Source organism: Diospyros lotus, chromosome 5 (assembly GCF_014633365.1).
Source record: "Diospyros lotus cultivar Yz01 chromosome 5, ASM1463336v1, whole genome shotgun sequence".
NCBI lineage: Eukaryota > Viridiplantae > Streptophyta > Magnoliopsida > Ericales > Ebenaceae > Diospyros > Diospyros lotus.
In genome coordinates, this window is record NC_068342.1 from 40,736,279 (window position 1) to 40,763,671 (window position 27,393).

Here is a 27,393-nt window from a genome sequence, read left to right on the forward strand (position 1 = left end):
CCGAATAGTGTTTATCGGCAATTTTCTCGGCAACCAAACAAGTACTAACCCACCTTTTAGGGGTGAACCACGAAGGCTTCGGAGGCGAAAATGCATTGGAAATCCTCCCCATGTCCGTCGTCTCTGCAGTAACAGCCACCTCTGACTTCGGCCTTGCTTCTTCCGCCATCGTAGTTGAGTAATTATACTTATGATTTTGACGGGTAGGTTGGAAGAGTGTGTTTTTCCTCCAAACTTTTCTAGTTTTCTGGGAAATTGATTTTACAGCTTGCTGAGAAGATTACATGTGACTTCAAAGGGTTTCGATTTGCTCGGTTTTCGATTTACATCTCCTCGAAGTTATCCTATAATTTCTCCTGGAATTTCTCTTTTTCATTCTCATATTCCATGCGTTTGATTCTCACCCAATATGAAATGAACAAGCGACAGTTGTTCCTTGTTTGTTTCAACGTTTTATTTCTTTATATAAAATAAAGATTGGGACAAATAGCAACAACAAAAAAAAAAAAACTCAAACATTTTCGAGAATTTGTAAATTTATTTAAACGTTATAATTTTGACAATTATATCCTAATTAATTCAATTAAGTATAATTTTATCTAACATCTAAAATCAATTTAGGAGACATGTATGTAACACGCCATCTGTTATAAAAATATACAAGAAGATTTATGAGTACACGTATAAAAATAAATAAAATTATATATATGGGTCTCACTCATATATATACATATAAATGTCACTTGTATATATATAACTTTTTATGGTATATGACTTGGCACGTCAGTAATGACACACGTCTTTTAAATTGATTTCAGGTATTGGATAAAATTGCATTCAATTAAACCTATTGGATATAATTGACAAAATAAAACGTTTGAATAAATTTATAAATTTATGAAAAAAATTGAATTTTTTTATTATTTGTCCTAAAAAAATATGTTTTGTATTATAATACGGAATGAATTTTTAAATAAGTCATTTTACTTTAATTTTACAGTCAAATTAATTATTATATTTCGTCAATTGTGATTTGTACTCTTTAGGCTCTATTTATTTATCGATCACATTTATATAAGGGCTAACTTTTATAGAGTTTCTATATGTATCAATTACTATCGTTTATGTAGCCTAATTCCTTACAAACTTGTGTCACTTTCTAATGTGGTATGTGGATGTAGCTATAAATAAATATCGAATAATGTAAACTTATGTCTCTTATATTTTATTACTTTTGTTTGAGTTTCTTTTGGTGACCAATTCTTTAGAAACTAATATTGGAGCGTTTTGGGTTTCGCATCAAGGGAAGAAAAGTTTCCTGGTTGTGTTGCGATAAGTTTGCTAGATTCAAAACATCTTACTAGAAAATGAACACCGTAGATAAATTTTTCAAATGTCAATCTATCATCTATCAAAGTTTCATAGAGATTTGATGGTTGTTGATCTCTCATTTGTCAAAGTATCGAGAAAATCTCAAGATATCGTTGTTTTTTGGAGTTTTTTTGGTGAAATTTTACTATAATTTTAGAGATGGTTGAAGCCAATCTCCTTAAGTTGCTTGAGGTTAATCGTTTTGATAGGAAAAACACTTTTGTTTCGCAAAGAGAAAAAATCAAAGTGTTACTACAATGTAGTGAAAATCTCTAGTATCATAGGCTTTTTTTTTGTAGGTTTCGACTCGCGACTGCTATTATTTTTATAATTATATTTTTTGATATAGTAAAATCTCTCTTTCACCTCTCGTGAATGTAGATTTGAGGTTGAATCAAACCACGTGAATTTGTGTGCTCCATTTTGTATTTTCTCGTTTTCGTTTAAGTTTCTCTTGGTGCCCAATTCCTCGCATGTTTCAAAAATATTAATTGAAATTATGTTAGGCTATTTGAATATAAATTTAGAGTTTAATTTGCACATTTACAAGTACATGAAATTATTTTGATTAGGGATAGACCTTACATTGTTAACGTTAAATTATCGTTTGATGATATTAAAAAATTTACTATAATGACTAATACGCATTTGATCAGAATATTTTAATTTGAGGTCAAATTGATTATCTTCTATCTATATATATTATTATTATATAAGTAAATAAGTCATTTTAGTGTATCGAAACCATGCCAAATATTTAATTTTATCACTTCGTTAACTTTAATATTGAATGCCATACAAGTATATGATAAATATGGTCACCATAATTTAATATTTAAATTATGAATATATTTATATCCATTGGACAAAAATAAGAAATATGAATGAGAGATAATTTTGGGATAAACAACACCATGAAACGTAGTTATATTTTTTGATAAATCAAAATATATATTATTATAATTATAACAAATGTGCATCTTATTTTTGTCATGTTTATATTGTGTGATAAAGACTCTTTTAATATTAGGTGGGAGATTACACGTTCCACAAGTCAAAAGTTAGGCACATATCTCATGGAATTGATTGTAACGTTTGTCTTATCAAAGTCAAAATTAAGCACACATCTAATAAGATTGATTGTAACACGTGTCTTATTAGATTCATCTTTCCTAGATGACAATGTTCAAGTACGAAGAATTTTATGAATCTCATAGAATTCAAAAATCTAGATTAGGGATTTTGTTGGGAATCTTAGTTAGTGATTGCAAACTCAATTTATTTAATGGGCAAGTTATCAATAGGCAAATTGATATTACTCAAAAATATTATTACTATTTATCCTTACTCATTCTTGAATATTAACTTGATTGATTGAGATTGTACGAAATGATGAAACATTGCATAAGGGTGAGCACTTTGATCGGTTCAGTTTCAAAATGAATAAATCAAATATGTGTTAAAAAATCAAAACAAGTCGACAAAATTAATAATCAAATAGAAAAATAAAAAAAGAACAAATATGATACAAAAAAAAGAGAGAAAAAATATCATTTTTTAGTATTTAAGTTAGTTCGATTATTTTGATATTTTTTAATATAGAGACAGAACTGAATCGAATAACTAAAATTATCAAATTTTAAAATCAAACTGAATTGACTTATAACTTAAATCGAATCAAATTGATAATTTTATCCGATTTGACTAGATTATTATGATCTAATCTAAATATTTTTCACCCTTAACTCAATTTTTTATGGCAACAAAAATATTCTCTGATCGCGTCGAATTTGTTCGACATAAATATATAAAGAGGTTTTTGTAGAGGATGGATATTCCTTTTCAATTTTATCTACATTAGATAAACGTTATCTTATCCGACACAGATAACATAATAATTTTGGATAAGTTGTGCATTGTGCATCGTCCCACCTAAAGATCTTTCCAACTTCATCATATTGTTTAAATAATGTTCGAATAGATGATGTATTCATAAGATCTGATAATGATGTTACATTATTACCAACACACTGTATTAAATTGGTTGGCCGAATGGGGGGTCCCACGGCCACCCCCACTCAACTGATGCATTCATGTAACGCATTATAAGGAACTCAAAATATAATATTTATATACATAGTTTGGTCCGGACGCTAACTTATGTCGACTAGGTCAGTTTAGAATAAATTTTTAAAAACCATTAATTTATAAAATTAAAAATTTGTTTATTTTTTTATTCATTCAAATTTTTTATTATTTTGATTATACCATTAAATTTATATTTCAAATCAATTTAATTCTTATATTTTGACTTTTTTTACCTGATAATTTAAATTTGTTATTGTTTTGATTACACACATAAATATATATTTTTAAGTCAATTTAATTCATATACTTTAATATGAATAGAATGTGATGTGTATTTTATCATATTGTTTTATTTTTGTTTTACACATAAAAGTGTAGGGATTAAATTGATTAGAAAATAAAATTTAGATGTGTAATTAAAATAATAAAAAGTTTGAATGATTATAAAAAATAATAAAAATATAAATATAAATTTGACTAAAAACAAGAAAGAAAATTATAGATAGAATATGATGTTAATAGGATTGAGAGCCCATGACACCCAACGTCAAAGTTTCGTAAAAGGGAGATTTTTATCTCCCAAAATAGAATTCGACAGTTAATATTTAGTATCAATAGTACATTTGTTAAAATGATCAAAATAAGAGACATTAAGATAAGATTGAAATGTATTCCGGATCAATATATAGAATGATTAAGATAAGATTAGAAAACATTCCAAAATTTTTATCAAATTATTTGTTATATTTTTTAAAATGCACTAGATGACACAAATGTCTTTTTTTTTTTTCTTATTTATAAAGACCAAGATATATTTATCTTGAAAGAAATAGAGATAAGCATATATTGAAAGATCAAGATAAGGAGTCATTAATGATTTTTTTCAAAAATTTTAGATGAGCTTAACAAACATGTTGGAAATGATAAAAGTCTGAAATATATCTCATATCTTGACTTTTTTCACTCCATATATTGATTAACAAATATGCCCTAAAAAGAATAAATATTAATAATGAATAAATCAAATAATATATTTATATCTGAATTGTATCGAAGCTTGTCAACGAGTGAATGGGATCATTGACTAGGCTTGTTTTTTTTTAATCTTGGATGAAATTTCATTAATGATCGGTTGATAATCCTCAAATCGGATAATTTTTTTTATAGTGAGTAGACAACTTTTTGAACGAAATGAAAAAGAAATGTGAGACGTGACATCCGTTAATATGAAGTGCTATTATTTATACAACAATAAATATTTTATACTCGTAAGGCAATAAAGATCAAATTTTATTTATCGGTAATTATTTATAATATAATAAATAATTATTCATAAATATTTAATTATATATAATATGTCGTCGCCCATGCTTTCCACGCGTTGATGGGGTCGGTGTGGTGGAACAATTCAAGCGAGCGAGCGAGGCGACAATGGCTTTGGTCAAACGTAGCCGCTGCCACCATAATACCAAACTGGGAGATCCCCACGTTTGAAGCTTTCGTTGAAGCTCCTTCCTCCCTTCCCCAACAACTCTCCTCCATATATATGACGAGGGTTTTGAAGCCCCATCGCCGCAGTTTTGTTGTCGCAGACCACCGCTCCGATGGCAGCTTCCACCGGCTTCGCAGCCTCTCTTGCGCTGTCGACGCCGGAGCCGGAGTCCGTTTGCCGCCTTCTCCATCGCCGCGCCTCCCTTCCTTATCGCGTCCATGTCTTCCACAAGCTCTCGACGAGAGCATCCTTGTTCAGATGCGAGGCTGCTTCCGACGATTCGGCTCGCGGTAGCGGTAAGATCGTCGGATCCAAGGGCTTAAGCGTTTCGCCTCTCGAGATGTTGAAGACATCGGCCGCCAACAGTGAGTCGCGTCTCCTATGTTAATTCTTTTCTGTTAGTATCTGATTATCCAAGACCAAGAGTGAAGAAATTCAGCTCTGCCGTCGCAAGATTGTTGGTCTCCTATTCTATAATTGCACCTTCTTAGTCCAGTTTATAATCTGTTAAGACAAATTCTAGGAACCTGAATTTCGAAATGGAAAAAGAAAAAGAGGCAAATCGCTTGAGCTTGAGGTCCACTAGGCTATGTCATTTTGTTCTTATTGCGTTGTTGAACAGGTTCTAGCTGTCTATGTGTCTCTCTGTCTTCTTTGCTGCAAATTCGTTCTAGATTGTTAGACTCATAAACTAGTTAAATTATATGTGATTTCTGGTGGTAAATAGATGTTTCTTGGTCTGGCAGCAAGGAATTGTGTCTTGGAGTCGAAAGTTATGTGTTCTATCCTTTAAAAGCACTAATGCAGCTGAACTGTCTGTCAATTGGAAACTAGCCAGAAATGGGAGCATGAATGCTGCTTGTCTGGAAGAACTTCTCCATTTGTAGTGCATATGAGCCATTGGAAAAAAGTCGAGTAGAGAGTTGTTTTTGTTCGGTTTTCCTATAAACAAGAAGATAAATACTGATTTCTTATAGCAACAAATGGGAGATATTGTTTTACTTATGGAGTTTATTCTTGGTTGCTTCTACATGGGTGGAGGATTTAATGGGTTTTTGCACACTTTGCAATTATTTTTCCCCATTATGGGGATAGTGCAGTGTAATTCATAGATTTTACTTATGAAGTTCAGCTATCAATTGTTTTTTTGTTCTTATCCATTGAAATGGGAAGGTGAGGATTGCAAGATGGCTGCACAAATTTGTGCAAATCCACTGGCTTTAAGAGAAATTCCTGGTTTACCATCTCTTGAAAAGCAGCCGAAAGAAAAGTTTATCGTGCTTTTGTTTTCTTTTGTAATAGTTTTGAATCCTCATTAAAACCCACATGAAATTTTCATAGACGGCTGATTTCTTCCAATGTTCACATGCTACTTTCTTTTTCTCACCCAGGATATACAAAGGAAAAGAGCGGCATTATTGTTATAGGAATCAATATTCACACAGCACCAGTTGAAATACGTGAAAAACTTTCCATTCCAGAAGCGCAATGGCCTCAAGCAATCAGTGAGCTATCTGCTTTGAATCATATAGAAGAAGCTGCTGTTCTTAGCACTTGTAACAGAATGGAGATATACGTGGTGGCTCTGTCACAGCATCGTGGGGTTAAAGAAGTAACTGAATGGATGTCTAAGGTAATATAACACTTGCACGATCAACAGTCCCCTCTCTCTGGCTAAAATAATTATAAATTTTAAATAATAACATAAAATGCTGGGTAATTACCTTCAGTTAAATAACTTGGCATTGGATTTTTGAATTAGATTACATCTATAGATAAATTATTTAGGTTTTCACCTTCATTTGAGCCATTCACGAGGTTTCAAAGTATAGACTTTTCAGGTGATGGTTATGGAGAGAATGACCATCTGTTGTCTTTCTTTTGGCAGATCAGTGGAGTTCCTGTCCCGGAGCTTTGTCAGCACCGGTTTTTGCTATACAACAAAGATGCCACAAAGCACCTGTTTGAAGTATCATCTGGGCTTGATTCTGTTGTCATAGGGGAAGGTCAAATTCTAGCTCAGGTAAAACAAGTAGTGAAATCTGGACAGGGAATACCTGGTTTTGGTAGGAAAATTAGTGGCCTGTTCAAACATGGAATCACCGTGGGGAAGCGGGTAAGAACTGAAACTAATATATCCACGGGGTCTGTCTCTGTAAGCTCTGCTGCTGTAGATCTTGTCCTTATGAAGTTCCCAAAAGTATCTTACGCCAACACCAGAGTATTGGTTGTTGGAGCAGGCAAGATGGGGAAACTCGTGATCAAACACTTGGTTGCCAAAAGGTGCACAAAAATAGTGGTTGTCAACAGAACTGAGGATAGGGTCGCTGCCATCTGTGAGGACTTTAAGGATGTAGAAATTATCTACAAACCTCTTTCAGAATTGCTGGCATGTGCTGCTGAAGCTGATGTTGTTTTCACTAGTACCGCTTCTGACCAGCCTTTGTTCTTGAAAGAGCATGTTCGGACACTGCCCCCTGCGAGCTGCCAAATTGGAGGACGGAGACTGTTTGTTGATATATCTGTTCCTAGAAATGTGGGATCATGTGTCTCGACTCTAGAAGGTGCATGCCTTTTCAATGTGGATGATCTCAGGGAAGTTGTGGCAGCTAACAAGGAGGACCGGCTACGGAAAGCAATGGAGGCTCAGGCAATTATAATGGAGGAAGTGAAACAATTTGAAGCTTGGAAGGATTCCCTTGAAACTGTTCCAACAATCAAGAAACTCAGGGCATATGCTGAACGAATCAGGGCTGCGGAGCTAGAAAGGTGTTTGCCCAAGATAGGTGATGACATCCCAAAAAAGAAAAAGCAAGCTCTTTACGATCTTAGTATGGGTATTGTGAACAAACTCCTTCATGGCCCAATGCAGCATCTTAGATGCGATGGCAGTGACAACGGCTCTCTGAATGAGATACTTGAGAATATGCATGCCCTTAACAGAATCTTCGAGCTTGATTCAGAGACATCTGTCTTGGAGCAGAAAATTCGATCCAAAATCGAACAGACACAAAAGTAACCTCTTCAAAGAGGTTGACAATTATCCCCAATTTGAAGAGTGAGCTCTCTAACCATATTTTTGTCATTCGGATGAAATGATGTGCAGATTTGTTTGGCCTCTCATTGAGGCTTTAGCTTGACTTTGGGCTGTATTATAGATTTGGAATACTAGGTGAAACTGTTGGGATGGACTGCATGTGGTAGGAATTTAAATTTCTATGGTAGACTCATTGGCAATTAGGGAATGAAAACCCCAATATTTAACAATTTTTTCATACTGTTGATGAGTGGCGCCAGCCGAACTATAACTCCTTGTACTTAATCACTTTCATTAATACGAGATTCATGTTGGATTTAGACCTGATTATGTTATTTGTGTCCAGTGTTCTTCATTTCCTCAGTTTTCAGCTCCAAGCTCGTAGGAGGAAGAGCAGAACCTTAGAACCCACCAAGCTAACCATGTCAGCTTTAGTTCACAATCACCCTTCTAGTGATGAATAAGTCAAACCTTTTCTTTGAACCGCACCTCGTCGGGATCTTCTAGCCACATTGAAACCACCAACCCAAAGAGAGCAGAACAATAAAACAAGAGGAAGATAACTCAAGAGCTCGAAGGAGAAGCTGTGAAAACTCTTAGCCCTCTATTTATAGCCTTTAGGTTTATGTACAAAAAAACAAAAATGTCCTTGGGATATAATTACAAATTTGATTCAGTCTCTCATTATCTTCCACCAACTAAGAATCTTTCAGAATTGACGTCACAATCTTTCTCATAACATGACAGTCGCATTGCTCTGGATGGCAGATATTTTAAGGGATCTTCCACATGGTGTCATGTAACTTGTCCATCACATTTATGCGTCCAGCTATCTACATCCTCGTGGCACATCCGCTCATATATCAACTAGTTATCTTTGCTTGATGAGAAAATATTCAATATAACTGTAATATTATACGATCGTACAAACATAATATTGTATTTTAATTATATATTATCATGTATTTAGATTGTACATGCATGGACGTTAATGAACGGAAAATTTATTTTATTTTTGTAAATTTGATATTGAATAAATGTCATTAAATAATTGTATTATAAAAATATATAAGCATAACAACGTGGTATCTATATGGCTACTATTCTATAAACAAAAACCTTGTTTTGATGTTTTAAACCTTATTGATAAAGTATTTTTTTTAAATGCCTTTTATATATCTTGATTAAAATAAAATTTAAAATACCCAGACAATATTTGATCACGTGATTTGCAAATAATAATATCGCAATTAAGAGGTTGAGATACCATAAGGTCATGAGTTTGATATTTGATCACGTGATCTATAAATAATAATATCGTAATTGAGAAGTTGAGATACCATAAAGTCATGAGTTTAATTCTGCCTCTGTACGGAACTATATAATTTTTTGTATCTATTTAAAGGGTTAGGTCCCTTAACTTTGATTCACAACAAACGTATCGGTTCATATAAAATTATAAAGTACACAAATCCCTAAACTTTTGTCCTCCTTTCAATTTATTCTAAAGGCTTGATTTTACAATTCTCCTCTTAATCTCAAAAATCTGTTGTGACGTATTGACGTGGTTAAATTTTAATTGAAACTATACCTATTTTCAGTTGACTCTTTAAATACTAGCTGTTATAAGAGTCATATCGTGATATATTTAAAAATTAGGAGGTGAATTGATAAAAATAAAACTTCAGGATAAGTTGAAAACAAATTTTAAAATGTTTTAATAGCTTGTCCTGAACATTAGATAAAAAAAATAACAAATTTTAATCATCGTATTTACCGAATGAATATTTTTTTGATGAATTAATTATATATATATATATTTTAAATTTGATCATGTATGTAATTATAAATTTGTAATTAACAAATTATTATAATCGATTCATACTCTTAACATTTAAAAAATAACAAAAAATTATCTTTAACTCTATAACTTTATCTATATTCAGGGGGAAGATTATCTCTTCCTGAAAATTAATCGAGGCAAATCTCAAACACTCCAAATTAATTAAAAAAATAAAAAATTAAATATAATAAAAATACTTTTATATTTGTGTCTCTTCCTCTATTTCTTATTCTCCTATAATAAACTAGCTACAATTACATACTCTCTCTCTCTCTCCCCCGTTTAATAATAGTTTAGCTATTGTTGAATCTAAAAGAAATAAATAAATTGATAAATTACTAAATTTTTATCGATCAAACCTATATTTTTACTTATATACTTTCACATTTTTTTGTCATTCAAAATTTTTGTTATTTTGATTACACTTCTAGACCTACACTCTCAGGTATTTTGATATTTTTTTTCGTATAACAATTTAAAATTTTTATTATTTTGATTATACTCCTGGATTTATATTTTCAAATTAATTTAATCTCTGTAATTTAACATGGACAGAATATGACATATATTTTATCATATCACTTTATATTTTTTTTATATATGAAAATATATGAGTTAAATTGACTTAAAAATACAAGTTTAGGGATGTATTCAAAAAAATTTGAATTGACACATTAAAAAATGTTAAAATATATAAGATAAATTAATTTAAAATTTTAAATATTCCGAAAAGTCTTTACCCTTTTACTAAATGTGAAGGATTATCAATCTACCAAAACCCATGAATATTCGAGATCTTTCCAAGTGAAATTCAAAATACTATGCTTTTATTCGACGAAGGCTAGCTTTTAGTTTGAGAATAATCGAATTGGGCACGCGTTATTCGCTTCCTAGCGAGAGGTTTCTGTTTCTTTCTTGGCACCCAATCCCTCAACCCGCTTCGCAGTGTCTCTATCTGCAAGGCGCTCTCTGCAAGCGAAAATTCGATCTGATTGAGGTAATTTTCTCGTACTTCCCTGAAAGTTTATCATTTCTATCTTCATTTCGCACGCTTGTCCTTTTGATTTCCATGTTTTCCAACTCTGTTTGATTTTTCTTGTCTGTTAAAATAGTCTTTGCAAATTAGGAATTTCAAGTTCTATTGTTACAAAGTTACTGGTAGGAGCGTTTGTCGGTTGGGTTTGTTTGGGTTTTGCATGATTACATGGTTCTACCTAATCATGATTAGGTTTATGTTCTTTGGCACCCAAGACGACCTGATTACAAGGCAGAACTGAACCAACTCAACCCTATTAAAATCGTGTATGATCAGGTTGGGTCTTGGTTCCAGGACTTGTACAATCACACCAAAATTTATCTTCTAAATAATTTCATGTAGCAGTGAATATGTGCATGAAGCAAGGTTATGCAGCTCAGCTGAAAACCTAAATGTGTATAACAAATCTATATTGAGTAACTCATTTACAAACAATTAACAGAACACCATGCCAGAAATGCCCATCTTTGAAATAAAAAAGGGGAAATTTTGGTCAATTTTTATGTTAGTATCGAGTGAGGGTATAAAATGGGCAGATTTTCATATAGGCCTGAGGTTATGGACTTAGAGCGAAATTGATGTCAATTTGGTCTAATATTTTTGGATCTAGATCTGAACTGGAAAAAAGCTAACCCAAACTGGCCCAATTACCTTGCTTCAGGTCAGTTTTCAGGTCTATCCAAACTCATGAGCACGCCTTGTTACAAGCTTCATCAAATTTTATTGGCCACTGTTTGGCTGCTAGGAAGACTGTGAAACTAGAAAAGAAAATACAGCCTGAACTCACATGCTTTCTTGCTGGTTTGGTTGCTGATTTGTTAGGTTCAGTCAGAAAAAACTTTTAGTACTGGTCAGTTCTTGTTGACGAGTCTCCAAGGGGTAGCTCTGCAAGTGTGCTCTGGACTGGTTCATTCCTGAGCCAATTGTTCTTCCCTGTTGGTTGGCTCTTGTTGGCCTCTAGAGTAAGAGAACCTACAATGAAAGAAGTCAAAGAACCATGGATTTTTTTGTCTTACCATGCATATGGATATGGATGAGCATAATAAAGTGGCGATTCTCTCTCCCCCCTCTCTCTCTTTCTTTTTGGAGGGTGGGGGGGCGGTGGCCGGGGGTGTGGTGGAGTGGAGGAATGACACACAACAACAATAATCATGTCTTATTTGGGGTCACTTACATGAATTTTAGATTTCCAATAATCCCTATCCATGTCCATATCAATAGTTCTAAAAGGCGAGAGGCACAGCGAGGCTCAAAGGGTCCTGGAGCCTGAGGCGCGAGGTGTGAGGCGTGCCTTTGCAAAGCGAGCACACATTTTAGAAAAAAAACTCAAAATATTGTAAAATCACAAACAATTATCAAATTATCAATAATAACACATTGATATCATTCATGATTCATTATCTTCAAATTCTAAACTAATAACATCAAAATTGATTCGTTCATCATGCAAATTCTAAACTAGAAATATCATCAAAGTTCAAACTTAAAGTCTCAAACTCAAACAAGTACCAATCATAATGTAAAATTCTAAACAAACGCATAAACACTACAAGTCCACAATCAATATAAAGAAGTTTTAATCAATCATCATTAAGGTGATCATCAACATCAAGGTCAAGATCTTCATCATTCCTTTTAATCACCCCTTCATCTTCTTCTTCATCTCCCAATTCTTCTCCCTCTTCCAAGTCTTCATCATCTTCAGTCTCTGCCTCACTTTCCTCCTCTTCTTCAATCTCTTGAGTTACTCGCCGTTTTGAAGTCGAAGCCGAAGTTGAACCCGATTGTGATTGAGTTTGTTTAATTCTAAATTGATAACTAGGCTCTCCAACTCCTGCAGCTGCAACGACATTACTCCATGTCAACCCATCCCCAACGTCATCTGAAAAAACAGTTTCATCATCTTTGTCATTCTCCTCATCAAGTTTTCCAGTCAACCATTCATTGCTTTAATCAATGTGGGTCAATATGATAGGGTCAATGGTATCACACATTTGATACCGACGCTTCAATGCTCTATTGTATTTCACAAACACCAAGTCGTTTAAACGAAGTTGATCAAGCCTGTTTCTCCGTTTAGTATGAAGCTGCAACAATTTATGCAAAAATATACTAAGAATAAGCTACATGAAACAAACCAACTACTAATAAAAATTGTAAGTGTTATATGTACAATGCACTTACATTTTCAAACACACTCCAATTATGTTCACACCCAGATGAACTATAAGTCAAGCTAAGAATTTTAATTGCAAAATTTTGCAACGTGGGTGTTGACATTCCATATGAAGACCACCATTCCACTGTCCAAAATTCATGTGTTAATTATTATCTATTATCTAGAATGATTATATATATAATGTAATATATATATGCGTGCGTGTGTGTGTGTGTGTGTACCTGGTGATTTCTCAGCTCTCTTTCTAATAGCCATATAGTTTCCAAAGAATCCATTTGCCTTGCTATACATCGAAAGCTCCGCATCAATTTGGTCTTGAACCTTTACATCTGGATTTAACTTTCTAATGCATTCATATAAGTCAACCATGATCTCTGGATCTATACGTTCAGCCTTGTAGAAATATTCTGGGTTCAAGTATCAACCAGCAGCATGCAGGGGGTGGTGAAGCTGAACATCCCATCGATTATCAGTGATCTGAAAAATGGGTACATACTTCTTTTCATCCCCATTAAAAGAGTTAGCAATCGCTTCTTTGGCCCTGTCCATGGCCTCATATATGTATCCCATAGCCAGCTTCTTCTCACCATCCACTAAGCGCAGTACACGCACCAATGGACTAGCCACCTTTAAAGCATATACAACATTGTTCCAAAATGAAGGCATCAAAATCACTTCTATAACCTTTTTAGCCCCTGCTTCTTTTACCCACTTGCTTGTCATCCACTCCTCGGAGGTAAACATCCTTCCAAGGTTGCTTTTCAAACTATGCATCATGCCCAAAGTGATAAAGGCAGTTGCAAACTGTGTTTTTGCAGGCCTCAACAACTCTTTCTTGTCAGTAAACCTTCTAAGCATGTTTACTAGACCCTAAAGAGTATAGATGTAATTATTCACCATAACAACTCTCTCAAATGTCTTCTTCATATTAGGCAACTTGAAAATGTCTTCCAACATTAAATCCAAGCATTGAGCTACACATGGTGTCCAAAACAACGTAGAATATTTTGCCTCCAAAAATCTTCTTGTTATTATTTAGAGTGAAATTAACAAGATATTAGTAAATAATAAACATCTAATAAATATTCAAATTGTTCTATTTATAAACATAATACAAATTACAAAAATGAATTTCATACCTGCTAAAACATTGTTTGAAGCACTATCGGTGACCACCTGCACCACATTTCTTACTCCAATCTTTTCCACACATTTACTTAATAATTGAAACATCTTTTTCCCAGTTTTTGAATAGCTATAACCATCAATAGACTCCAAAAACTTACTTCCTTTGGGAGAATTGACTAAAAAGTTATTCAATGTCCTTTCTCTCTTGTCTTTCCGGCCATCTGACAAAATAGAACATCTATATTTGGCCCACGCCTCTTCATGATCTTTCATCATTTCACGAGTGGCTTCCACCTCTTGTTTGAGAAGGGGAACCCTGACTTCATGGTAACTAGGTAGCTTCACACCCGAACCATACTGACCAACTGCTTCTATAAATACTTTAAAATTGTCATATGTCACTGCATTGAATGGAATGCCTGCATCATACATCCATCGTGCAAAGTTTCTACAAACTCGAGCTCTTAACTCTTTTCTTGCAAAATCATTATCACCCAACCTTGTTTGCTTTCCTTTGCCCGTGCTTTTCAACATATTAACTTCTGGGTCTTTAAGAAAAACATCAAGTGGACCCTTTTGTGTTGGCCCTTTAACACTACCAACACTACTAGTACCGCTTCCACTTCCGGTAGATACATTGGGTCTTTTTCTACTTTGAGGTGGCGGCTTGTTAAGAATTGTCTAGAGTTAGTGATAGATTAAATATGCAGTCTTGTATGCGGTTCTGATTAGTTGATAGGCTGGGGGCTTTCTTGGAATAATTAGTTATTAATGAAGGGCAAAACCAGTAATATCATATCCAACCCTAGGAATTATCACCCTATTCTCTATAAATAGGGCAGGGGGGCTGAGGGATAGAGAACCGCATATTCTCTTATGATTTCACGAGTGCTTTGAGAGTGAGAAAGCTCTGAGTTATAGTTTTGTACTCTTTTGGGAATGCTTGTATCGTGAGATAGAGAAGAGATAAGTCTTGTATTGTTTTCATCAATAAAGAAGGTTGCGCTCGATGGTGGTTTGAAGGCTGGATGTAGTGCCAATTCATTGGCATGAACCATGATAAATTTTGTCTTCTTATATGGTTTGAATATTTTCTTTCTTGTTCGGTTCTTACACTTAAATTCTGTTCTTCTATAGACTGTTGTGTTGGTTGTGGGTTGTAGGTGAGTTAGGAGTGTTTGGAGGGTTGTTTGATCGGTTTCTTGGAGGGTTTAAAGGCTGCGAGTGCTCCCAATTTATATCAAATTGGTATCAGAGCCGGGCCTCTCATCAAGAAACATCAAGAACTTAGAATTTCATCACATACTCGCAGGAATGGATTCTATAGCCTCTGCCGCATGGTATGATGTTGAGAAATTTGATGGCCAAAATGATTTTGGCCTATGGAAGATGAAGATGAGAGCCCTTTTCAGAAATCTTGGACTGGAGGAAGCCTTAGAGGCTGAAAAGCCTATGCCCGAAACCCTAACTAAAGTCTAGAAAAAGGAAATCAGGGATAGGAGAAAAGAAACCAACAAAAGAGCCTTTAACACCCTTATTCTAAGCCTAGGAGACAAAGTAGTGCGGGAGGTGTCAAAGATGTCAACCGCAGAGGAGCTTTGGAATAGGTTAGATGCTCTTTATATGACTAAAACCCTCTCCAACCGGCTGTTCTTGAAAACAAAATTATTTTCTTTCAAGATGAGTGAAAATCAAAGGTTGCAAGATCATATGGACATTTTTAATAAACTGTGTTTGGATATTGAGAATATAAATATTAAGTATGAAGATGAGGATAAGGCTTTGGTCTTATTGCACTCTCTTCCTAAGTCCTATGAGACCTTTGTGGATATCTTGAAACATGGAAGGGATAAGCTGACCCTGGATGATGTGATAAGAGCTTTGAATTCCAAGGATTTGCACCACAAAGTAGAGTCCCAGAAATCTGCCATAGAAGCTTTGGCAGTGAACTCTAGAACAGAAAACGAAGACCCTAGTTTTAAAGGTAGGTCTCGGTCTAAGTCTAAGAGTGACAAGAGAGTGATTAAATGCTTTCATTGCCATGAAGAAGGGCATATGAAGAAGAATTGCCCAAATAGGAAGAAAGAATCCCAAGAAAGAACCAGCCCCGAATGTTCAGACACCATGTGTGGTTTTGACTATGAGAGTGCGGATGTCCTATAGTCTTTCTAGGTATGCAGTAAAAATAGCATAGGTCCTAGGGTTAGGGTGTACTTCTCATAGGAAATGGGTATTTACCCATAGAGTCATGGTGGCGGGGGGAAATGGTTTGTCTAGGCATCAATCTAAGGCCAAGATAATTGGAGATGTGAGAATAGGATGCATGGTGGAGCTATTCCAGATTATTAGAAGCTGTAAAATATGTCCTTGTTTTTAATAAAAAGCCTAATGTCCTTAAGAATAATTAGATAGTGAGAATTGAAGTCCTAAGAAGTTGCAAGGATCTCTTAGAGAGATGGTAGCAACCCTATGTGGTGCATGCTTGCATTTATATATGGATAAGCTGCAGTCACTAAAGGATAGCCAATGATAAGGTTAGGCTGTGTCATTTGTTGAGGATGGCTCACAATGGTGAGCAAGGACTAGGAGAGGTATCTAATTCTAGGGATATTAGGAGATGGGAAATTTTGCAGGTGTATAGGATTAGAAACCAGGTAGTTTGTCTAAGTCTCCAGATGTAGAAGTCTCCAAAATCAGTAAATCCCATTAGAAATCAGTTTCTAGGATGTTTTGGGAACCTATCTAGGCCTTGTCTCATGGTGGAGCTAGGTGAAGTGAACCTAGTGGTGATGGTGTGTCCCTAAGGAATTCCCAAGCGTATATGAGCTTGCTGGAATTTAGGAAGCTTGCTGGAAATTGCTTCTGGTATGAAAGGTTAGGTGGAGTAGAGTTGTGGAATAGGTATGCCTAGGTCTTTCAAAAGCTAGGGTTCTTACCTATGTGGGAAAACTCTACCAATAGGACATGAAATTAGCTGATGCTAAGGGAAATGGATGAAATTTGGGATGCTGTGTAAAGAAAACGGCAAGGAGACACCTTTGGGAATGTCCTAAACTAACCTATGAACCAGGGTATAGCAATAGGGAAATCTGGAATTTTGTTTTGATCATATTCATTGTGTAAACTTGGGTTAGATTGTGAGAGGGAGGAAGCTAGTGTTTAAGATAGCTTTGGCCCTTGCAGTGAGGGTCCTTGTAAACAATGAGGGGAAAAGGGTGTGTGCAAGTGTTGTCTTGTATGATGTAGCCCATGTTGATCAAAATCAGGATTAAGCAAGGAAAGGGAAATAGAATCATCTTGCAGGAAATGAGCAAGGGAATAGAAGGTTTAGAGTGCTGCCTAGGATGGGTAGAGATAGGTCTTAAGTTAGGTTCTAGTGAGGTATGAAATGTCTGGGTTTAAGAAGCTTATGCACTGCCTTGAGTGCTAAGGATAGGCTGGGATATAGAACCTCTTGTATAAGAAAAGGTGATGCACTCATGTCCAAATGAATAGCATGGAGCCATGTAAATTTGGGGAGAGGCTTGGACTTAGATGAAAGATCCCTTAGGTTAAAGAGGTGGAGTGCTGTGAAGTGTCTATTTGTAAATTAAGGAAGTGCTGGGAAATGGGAAAAGTCTAGGGAAATGGCTAGACATGGCCATTTGTTATAGCAGTACATGAAGGCTTAATTTGGGTCAAATAGGTGTCACTAATCAGCGAGTATCCATGGAAATTTAAACTAAGGGAAAAGTGATCTTATAGTGTAGCCCAAGGGATTAGAGGTTAGAGGGAAAGGTAAGCAAGGTTTATTGCTTAGAAGGTCTCTCTATGAGTTAAGTAATTCCTAAGCCAAAATATTATAAGAATTGGAGTCTCTTATGATGGTCCAAGGGGTTAAAATTGAGTGCATAGGAGTAGCTGTGTCAATTTCAATGGTATGCCTAGGAAGAGTAAGGCAGCTTCATTGATAGTTATCCAATGGGAATCTCAAGGTGTAGCTGAGGTGGTAAATTCAGTGTTTTGAGATTGTTGGAAGGAGGAGAAGCTGGAATGATAAGGCATAGAGGTTGGAATAAGAATAGGACAGCTTAAGGCAGCCTAGGTCTCCCAATCATAAGCATATCTTGGTAGACTGGTAGGTAGTGATGAGCAGTCCTGTTTGTTTGAAGCGAACATAAGAGAAAGACAGTGGTAAAGCCTAAGAGGCCGGATATGGGGGCTAGGAATAAAGTCTAACAGTGGAAAGGCCAATCCGGGAGAGGTTCATTGTGTTGTGATGCTATATGAAGGTTTGGACACTTTGGTATTAATGAGTAACATTGAGTATGGATTTGGTTTATGGTGGAGTGTAGGTAGACACCTTGTAGAGACCAATCATATTGATGTTAGGAATATGTTCATTAGGAAGATCTGTGAGGAGGTAGATAATTCTAATGAGAGTTGCAGGTTTAGTTAAGTGCAGCTGAAAGTATTGTCTAGGTGATCCATTGGTGAAATTTACAGCATTGTTTTTTGATTTTCTTAATGTTTGTTGATTGATTTGATGATCAGGTTATCATGCGGGAAACCAAAGGAAGAGCAAGCCAAAAGGTTTTGATGGACGAAGATGGAAGGTATCACACTCAAGACAAATGGTGGAGAATTGTTAAGGATTGTCTAGAGTTAGTGATAGATTAAATATGCAGTCTTGTATGCGGTTCTAATTAGTTGATAGGCTTGGGGCTTTCTTGTAATAATTAGTTATTAATGAAGGGCAAAACCGGTAATATCATATCCAGCCCTAGGAATTATCACCCTATTCTCTATAAATAGGGTAGGGGGGCTGAGGGATAGAGAACCGCATGTTCTCTTCTGATTTCACGAGAGCTTTGAGAGTGAGAAAGCTCTGAGTTATAGTTTTGTACTCTTTTGGGAAGGCTTGTATCGTGAGAGAGAGAAGAGATAAGTCTTGTACTGTTTTCATCAATAAAGAAGGCTGCGCTCGGTGGTGGTTTGAAGGCTGGATGTAGTGCCAATTCATTGGCATGAACCAGGATAAATTCTGTCTTCTTATATGGTTTGAATATTTTCTTTCTTGTTCGGTTCTTGCACTTAAATTCTGTTCTTCTATAGACTGTTGTGTTGGTTGTCGATTGTAGGTGATTTAGGAGTGTTTGGAGGGTTGTTTGATCCGTTTCTTGGAGGGTTTAAAGGCTGCCAGTGCTCCCAATTTATATCACAGCTCATCATCATCATCATACCCTTCACCAAATTGAAGATCATCATCTAACGGTGCCATATTTCGCTCATCCCTGTTATTTTTCTTCTTTTGCATGTACTCTCCAATCTCTTTTTTTACTGATGGAGGACATTTTGGACAAACTTTAGTATTCCTAAAACCACCCACAAGATGTTGTTTCACTCGAAATATACCACATTTTGTTACTTTAAGACAAAATTTACATGTGGTGGTATTTCTATCATTAGGATCATCTTCAAAATAATTCCATGCCGGGTTAGTTTTGGAAGTGGTTGACGACATTTATTGGGCTGCTGCAACACAGTTCCAACTTCCACAAAATTCTCCAATCAACACGAAAACAACAATCGTATAAACTTTAAAGAGAGAGCAGCAACCAGCAAGAGAAATTAAGCAAGAATGCAAGAAATAATCAAATAAAAAACAAGTAAAGAACTCACAAGAGCAGGTTGGAACCAAGAAGAGGGGAGGCTGGAATGGAACCGAGATTGACAGCTACTTTCAGTGGACAACGGGTTGCTTAACAGCTTGAACTTGAAGAGCAGATGAGAAGAGAGGCGAGGAAGAGAGGAGAAAAGCGTGAGCAGAGGAGAATAGAGGAAGAGGGCGCGGATGGAGAGGAAATTAACAAGATAGGAGGCAGGCATGGCTAGAGAGGAGAGGAAGAGAGGAGGCAAGCGCGATTGGAGAGGAAAGGAAGAGGAAGATCGGGCCGAGTTGGAGAGGAGAGGAAGAGAGGAGGGGGTCGCGGCTAGAGAGGAGAGGAAGAAGAAGATCGGGCCAAGCTAGAGAGGAGAGGAAGAGAGGAGGGGGTCGCTGCTGGAGAGGAGAGGAAGAAGAAGATCGGGCCGAGTTGGAGAGGAAGATAGGATGCGGGCACGGCTGGAGATGAGAGGAAGAAGAAGATCGGGCCGAGCTGGAAAGGAAGATAGGATGCGGGCGCGGCTGGAGATGAGAGGAAGAGGAAGATCGGGCGAGCTGGAAAGGAGAGGAAGAGAGGAGGCGGGCGCGGCTGGGGCTGGAGAGGAGAGGGAGAGGAAGAGGAAGATCGGGCGAGCTGGAAAGGATGCAGGCGCGGTTGGATGTTGGAGTCGGGAGGAGTGAGGAGCGATTGGGCTGCCAGTTTTAATTAAAAGACCTAAGTTTCATGAGGCGCACCTCACGCCCTAGCGCCTAGGCGCGTAAGGTGAGGGCCTCGCCAAAACCGCCTCGCCTCGGCCCAGGCGAGGCGCCAAACTGGTGCCTTGCGCCTATGCGCATCTTTGATAACTATGGTCCATATATTCTGTGATTCCAGTACATGTCTAAGGTTTCCCATCAAGTCTTCTTGTCTTTCTCCAACTCCTTTGTTACAAATTTTTATGTTTCATCTACTCACTTCATAGGTGAGTCTATTAGTGTTTTTCTGGTATTCCAAAACCAGTTTAATCATGAATCAGACATCTTATCTTCCAGGTGCTACTCCAACTTTATCACACATAAACCTATTTCTAATTTAGTCTTTTCTAATATGGGTGTATATATACTGTAACATTCTCATCTTATTTAATTTCAACTTTTGCAAATGTCATGGTAAAGTTGTTCAAGTCATGGAAACAGCCTCTTGCAAAGCAAGGTAAGGCTGCATACAATAGACCCAAGTGGGTCCGACCCTTCCCCGGACCCCGCGCATAGCGGGAGCTTTGTAGCACCGGGCTGCCCTTTTTTTTTGTGGCAAATGTCAGTACTTAACCACCAAACATTCAGAGTCATATAATAAATTTGTTTGTATAGCCGTAAGATACAACTTCTTTTTAGCTTTAAAGGGATTTCATGATTTTGGGGCAGCAAGCAGTTCAGTGGCACTTCACGAGTTTCTTACCAGGCAGTATGGCAGGACTAAGACCTTTGCAAGTGTTTGGATACACTTAGTGTGCAGGAGACAGGAAAACCTCTAAGCATATGGAACACTCTCCCGTATGCACTGCAAGTTGAGTGAAGTAAACTTGAGCTTACCTTTTGAAACAACTACAGTCCATCTTACATGAACAAAGCAATCTAGTCTAAATGGCATTTGGTAAGGACACATTCTTCAGGAAACTATGTAGTGTTGTGGGAATAATGAGGGCAATCAGGTGCTAAGGAAATGAGGGACTCTATCAAACATCAAGGCCTTTTAAAGATTTGATTGAATGTTAATTGACTGAGTCCAGCCTGTTTATGATTTGACGATTTGTTTGTTAAAAAAAAAAAAAAAACTGTGGTTCGTAGTCAGATATGAATAAAAAATGATTATAGTAACTAAAACTTCCTATGTGATGAACTGACTTGATATCTTATGATAACAAGAGCTCTTCTGAGAAGATGTTTGCAATCTCGCATTTCCTAATGTGCCAGTGTCCCTTTTATTTGAACAATAACTTTGAGTTAAGATTTTGGTCAACATATAGACTTGGAACTTTTGCTCTGTTCATACTTATTTCCTGTGACAGAACAGCTTTGATTTTATTTTATTTTTTATTGCTTTATGTCTAGAGTCTTCTGGATATATTTTGTGGAATGGGTATTTATCTCCTAGCCCTCAATTGATGTCACATTTATGATATAGTTGCATCTTTTTATATTTATTTTCTGTTGTTGCTTTATGTTTAGAATCTTCTAGATATTTTTGTTGTATGGTTCTTGTGACTCATAGCCCCGAGAAGATATTTTCATCATCGAGTAAGTGTATTTGGATCCTTTTAAAATGGTTTTTGCTCTTCCAGTGTCTTTTTTTAATCTATGAAAGGTCAATGCCTTTTCCTGTGTCTATTTCTTTTGTTCATATCTTACAAGGTCTTTTTTTTAAAGGGGGATGGTGGAAAAGTGAGGAGAAGCTTGGGCATTCCTTTTATTCAGTGGTCACTTTTGCCTGTCTTGCAGGATCTGGTCAATTTCTGCTGGTAAATGGAACTGAATACCATTAGAGATGCATTTGATCGTGTTGTTAAGAAGCAGAAGTTGTCTATTTCTAAATTCCATGATGTAATAGACCAAGTTGGCCGTGAAATTGATGATTCATTGTCAAATATTCAGTCCATCAATGACCCAGCATCTCCTGATCTGAAGTCCATTCTTGCGGATCTTAAAAATAAGCTTAAAGTTAAAGCAATTCACAATCAGCTAGAGGGATCACAGAAGGAGCTAAACACACACCTAAGCAAGTACCTGAAATTCCTAGAGAAAATTTTCAATCCTGAGATTTCCAAAGCATGCATAAATGTGGACTTTGATACACACATAGTGAACCATATCATTGCAAGTCATTTTTACCATGTAGGTTTGTTTGATGTTGCGGACTGCTTAATAAATGAGGCTGGGGAACCAGAGGCCATTTCCCTTAAGTCTCGGTTCTTAGAGTTGCATCAGATATTGGAGGCTACAAGGAATAGAAACCTTGAGCCTGCTCTGAACTGGGTCTCTACCCAACGTGAAAAACTCAAGCAAGTTGGTTCAGATCTTGAGTTGAAACTTCACCGCTTACAGTTTGTGGAGATTTTGCAGAGACAAAGCCAAGCAGATGCTCTGAACTATGCTCGGACTTGCCTTACTCCATTTGCTTCCCTTCACATGGATGAAGTCCAGAAGCTCATGGGTTGCCTCTTGTGGGCAGGAAAACTTGAGAGGTCCCCTTATTCCAAGTTGTTGTCCCCAAGCCATTGGGAAAGTTTTACCGAGGAGCTAACGTGGCAGTTCTGCAGTTTCTTGGGGCAGTCACATAAGAGCCCATTGAGTGTGGCTGTTGATGCTGGAATTGAAGGATTGCCTACACTCTTAAAGCTGGTGAATGTAATGGCTGTAAAGAAGCAGGAGTGGCAGGCTATGAAGCAGTTGCCAGTGCCGGTTGATTTGGGTAAGGAATTCCAGTTCCACTCTATATTTGTCTGTCCAGTTAGTAGGGAACAAGGCAGTGATGAGAACCCGCCTATGCTATTACCGTGTGGGCATGTCCTTTGTAAGCAATCTATTATGAAAATGTCCAAAAGCAGCACACGCCCATTTAAGTGTCCATACTGCCCTGTTGAGGCTACGGTCACACGATGTAGGCAGCTCTATTTCTGATGTGCACCCATGACTCTTCTCTGGACCAAAGGCAGGTGTTTTCTGCAAGGTATGCAGGTGGTTTTTAATGTTTTTGTGGGTGTACTTTATGTAAATAAAAATTCTTTCTGAATTTATATTTCACTTTCTTACATGTTTGAGTGGTTATCAACTCATCTAAATAGTCTTAAATGGAAAGCTTGTTTTTCTGAGAACCAGGCACCTAGGTGAAGCTGTGAATATGGGTAGGAAGCTCTACCATTCTTTGACTTGAGCTGCTGCTCATTTCTTGTAGGCAGTGCTTTAGGAAGCTATCCTGCAAAGCAAATGTGATTTTCTTCCCTTATTTATCTTGTGGCCTTTTCTGATGATCTCGCACTAGAGAACATGGAATTCTTTACACTCATTAGCCAACCTGTCATGCCCTCAAGGTTGTTAGGATGCCTGTCTTTGAACTTGGATCACCATAAATAATCGAGTTTAGGCTTTGATGTTTACATGATATGGAGGATATTGCTCAATGGGAATCAGCTCTTTGCACGCAAGGTGGCGTTGTGTTACCTCCCTGAAATCTCACAATGGAGGAAGTGTTGTGTATTAAACAATAGTCTTAGGATGTGCCAAATGCACATCGTGTGAAACTGTCAAGTGTGGGTTTGCTAGCTTTAAGAGAGTGGGAGCTGTTAATTCTTTTTAGATTACCTGTTTTCAAGAACATTATCTTCTTGCTTGTACTGCATCGGCTTTAGTCTTCTTAGTCTTGATTTTCAAATGCATAGGCAGACATAAACATTATGCACGAAAAGGTTCTTGCACTACAAAGTGCTCAGCTTTGTGATTGATAGGTCTCTGCTCTTCTTCACAGCCTACCCTGTCTGCACCAGATGGGTGTTTATCTTCTCCACCTCCATGGCTAAATCTGATGCAATGCAAGCTCTGCTGCATCACTAACACTCCAGTATGAACATGTTCCACCATGAACTCCCCATAACTTCTTGTTGTTCCAGTATGCACATTGATAGACAAGCTGCTCGAGAATTTGACTTCCCAAATCCTCAATTGAATTCTGTACATTCATGCTGCTTGAAGTCATCACCCTGAACTTGACATATACATGCACATGCATCATTTGTGTTTATATATCTCAAAATTGTCTGGACCCCGAGTTGCATAAAGTATGCCAGTGCTTAAATTCTTTATAATTCTTAATTAAAGGAAGCTAGTTCTTTTTTTTTTTGTGGCAATTCAATTTTTTGTTGTTGTCTTAATTACATCTTTGTATTTATATTTTTGAATTAATTTAATTCTTATATTTTAACGTATAAAAAATATTAAATTAATTTATCTCATTTTATTTATTTTTTTTACACATCAAAATATAACGGTTAAATTAATTTGAAAATACAACTACATGGGTGTAATTAAAATAATAAAAAATTTGAATTGTGACATAGAAAAAATTTATCACAATACATGTTCCATTGATTAGAAAATACAGATTTAAATAATAAAAAATTTAAATAATCACATGAAAAAAAAAAAAAAAAAGTATAGGAGTCAAAATATGGGTTTCGCCCATTTCTTTTATTTATTAGCTGTTTTTCCCTTATTCTTGCAGAAACTGGAGCGAAACATTTGTTAATTTTGCTTGTATTGGCCTTCTTCGATCAATACTAGAAATGTGGTTGTCCCCTGCCCAGGTACAGTTCCCACTTCCCAGTGGAATCTGTGTTGGTTTATACCATTTTAAACTGGAAATCAAGGTTTTATTATTATATGTGACTGTGAGTATATATATGTATTGGTTGGAGCAAACCAGATTTAGACTATATCTAGTGCTTGCTGGTTGCCAGTGGCTTTTTTAATTAGAGAGGTGTGCTAATAAGCTGTAAGAAAGCTGTCAAATTGGCCATCCTTCCTTTCTTTATTCCCTCCCACTTGAGCACAAAGAACCATAATGATGTTGAACTGGCAGTAGCCAATAATATAAATAATTGAAATCTAGATCTAGTAGTAGAGAGAGAGAGAGGGCCATAATTGATAGACAAATATGTCCTTAATTAGCTGCCACCTAAATCATAGTGTTTTCCTTGTTTACTTCATCAACACTCTCTATATGCATTCTTTTGGGCTCCCTTCTTTTTCTTAAGAAGAGTGTTGGAAGGTATTATTATCTATTCTATTCTATTCTATTCTATTCTGTTCTTATGACACTTAAATCATGAAAGAATTACACGTGTGAGTCATTGAACATGAAAGGAATTTTCCCAATTTGGTTGGATAAATATTTAAAACAAAAAAAAAATTAAAATATAATGTGAGTTATGATGGGCTTTTAATATATATGATCATATGGGGTGGAGTGGGCCATTTGTTCTTTGTATGACTCGTTGTACCGGTAATATAGATTTAAATGAAAATGAAAATAAGAAACGAAATGGAAATAGAAAAAATAAGGTATAGAAATGCGTAAATAAATAAATATATATGAGTCTTTTTATAAATGTAATTTTTAATATATAAATTTATAAAAAAATATTTATTTTTAAAAAATAAACATAAATTTTATAATGTATTAAAATAAATTTTGGGAAAAATTAAAAATTTTGGAATATTTTTCTCTCTTTTTTTTTTAGATAAAAGTGTGTTTTTGATATTGAAATTATAGAAATAATTTAGAAATATTTTTTGAGATTTTGAAAATAAAAATGTTTTAAAAACTTTAAAATGACATTTTCGAGATGTTTTTTTTGTGCCTCGTAAGATATAATAAAATTATCAATTTGGATTAATTTGTTGAATAAAAAATTATTATGATTGTGTTAGGGTGGATTGCACTCCACCATATGAAAAGATTTTTTTTTTTTTTAGATTACGCGTTATTACTCGTGTTTCTCGTCGAATTCGTTTTAGGATCATCATGAGAGATAAATTAAGGATATGACTGAGTGGTTAGGTTTTCTTTTTAAATTATGTTCGCTAACACTGGCTAAAGATCACTCTAAAAAAAAAAAAAAAAGTTTTACCTACCTAAAAAATTGATCCTCCGCTGACAACCTCAAACACTTTACCTTTTCCACTCAACTTTGGAAAAGGTTTATTTATATCTGGGGAGGGGGCAGAGATCACAAGAAAGATTGTGATATTTGTCGTGACTTAGAAAATTTTCCAAAGCCCTCTCATCACATTGAATCATTCTCAGGTTTCTTTTCCGCATGCCCCTTGCCAAATTGTGTCTTTTCCAAGTGATGACACTCATCATTTTAACGTGACACCCGCTTGAAAAGCCCCCCCCCCCCCAAAAAAAAGTATTTTGATATTTATAAAATTATAAAATAAATAAATACTTTTATTATGTGTTGTGTCCAAGAAAATGGGTCCAAATTCAATGTAAGTTTAAGAAAAAAAAATTCAAAGAAGGAAGTTCACGAGACTTTTTTGATAGAGTAGTATTCAGGCGACTCTTCTTGGGGCTTTTCTTACGTACTTCTTGGGGTCTCTTTGGTGTACATTTGAGAGACTTTTCGAGATCTTTACCTGCAAATCCATAAGAATTAATCTTGAAAGATTCAGATGTTCTTTTGCTTGACAATCTTAATCTCCATAAATAAAGAAAGTTAGGTCTCGGTTTCATGACACAATATGATGAGAATACATCCAATAATTTTCGAGATCTTTGCCAGCTGATCAATAGCAACCAATCCCAAAGAACTCGAATGCCCTTGCACGTGACAATCTCAAATAATACTTCTGATTGAGATATGCAAGAACTTCTATAAAAATTATGCAAATACTTCTTTATTTTTTGACTAAAACTTAGTTAATTATTGGAAGGGTCACACGGGAGACATCTCGCATCCCTAACTGTCTTTTATTTTACAAATTTCTTGCAGTTACAAATTTATTACTGTATTTTACTAACAACATTATGCAAAAGTG

General features: G+C 35.8%; 3 protein-coding genes across 9 annotated transcripts in view; 2 read left to right on the forward strand and 1 right to left on the reverse strand.

Annotated features, from left to right (window-relative positions):
- Window positions 1–422, reverse strand: part of LOC127801974 (probable sphingolipid transporter spinster homolog 2) — a 35,068-nt gene extending 34,646 nt beyond the window's left edge. For all 3 annotated transcript variants that reach the window (XM_052337559.1, XM_052337558.1, XM_052337557.1), the window contains exon 1: window positions 54–422. In XM_052337559.1, the coding sequence (XP_052193519.1) occupies window positions 54–169 (116 nt within the window). In that variant the 5' untranslated portion in view covers window positions 170–422. The remainder of the gene's footprint in view (window positions 1–53) is intronic.
- Window positions 423–4,874: 4,452 nt separating this feature from the next.
- LOC127802811 (glutamyl-tRNA reductase 1, chloroplastic-like) lies at window positions 4,875–8,308 on the forward strand. The gene is made up of 3 exons (XM_052338843.1): window positions 4,875–5,316; window positions 6,343–6,584; window positions 6,840–8,308. The coding sequence occupies exons 1-3, from the start codon at window positions 5,064–5,066 to the stop codon at window positions 7,968–7,970; spliced, it is 1,626 nt and encodes a 541-aa protein (XP_052194803.1). The 5' UTR covers window positions 4,875–5,063; the 3' UTR covers window positions 7,971–8,308.
- Window positions 8,309–10,645: 2,337 nt separating this feature from the next.
- LOC127802770 (protein RMD5 homolog) lies at window positions 10,646–25,366 on the forward strand. Of its 5 annotated transcripts, none has more exons than XM_052338783.1 (3): window positions 10,646–10,828; window positions 22,297–23,524; window positions 25,073–25,366. In XM_052338783.1, the coding sequence occupies exon 2, from the start codon at window positions 22,321–22,323 to the stop codon at window positions 23,473–23,475; it is 1,155 nt and encodes a 384-aa protein (XP_052194743.1). In that variant the 5' UTR covers window positions 10,646–10,828; window positions 22,297–22,320; the 3' UTR covers window positions 23,476–23,524; window positions 25,073–25,366. The 5 variants fall into 5 exon arrangements, with proteins under 5 accessions (XP_052194743.1, XP_052194744.1, XP_052194745.1 ...); XM_052338784.1 differs by lacking the exon at window positions 25,073–25,366 and adding an exon at window positions 24,320–24,629; XM_052338785.1 differs by lacking the exon at window positions 25,073–25,366 and having other exon boundaries at window positions 22,225–23,669.
- Window positions 25,367–27,393: the final 2,027 nt, after the last annotated feature.

Bases quoted from the DNA above. Each gene is read 5' to 3' on its own strand.
- LOC127802811 (XM_052338843.1), top strand. From the start codon at position 5,064: ATGGCAGCTTCCACCGGCTTCGCAGCCTCTCTTGCGCTGTCGACGCCG. The intron at 5,317-6,342 runs GTGAGTCGCGTC...TTTCTCACCCAG, and splicing joins GAAGACATCGGCCGCCAACA to GATATACAAAGGAAAAGAGC. The intron at 6,585-6,839 runs GTAATATAACAC...TTCTTTTGGCAG, and splicing joins TAACTGAATGGATGTCTAAG to ATCAGTGGAGTTCCTGTCCC.
- LOC127802770 (XM_052338783.1), top strand. From the start codon at position 22,321: ATGGAACTGAATACCATTAGAGATGCATTTGATCGTGTTGTTAAGAAG.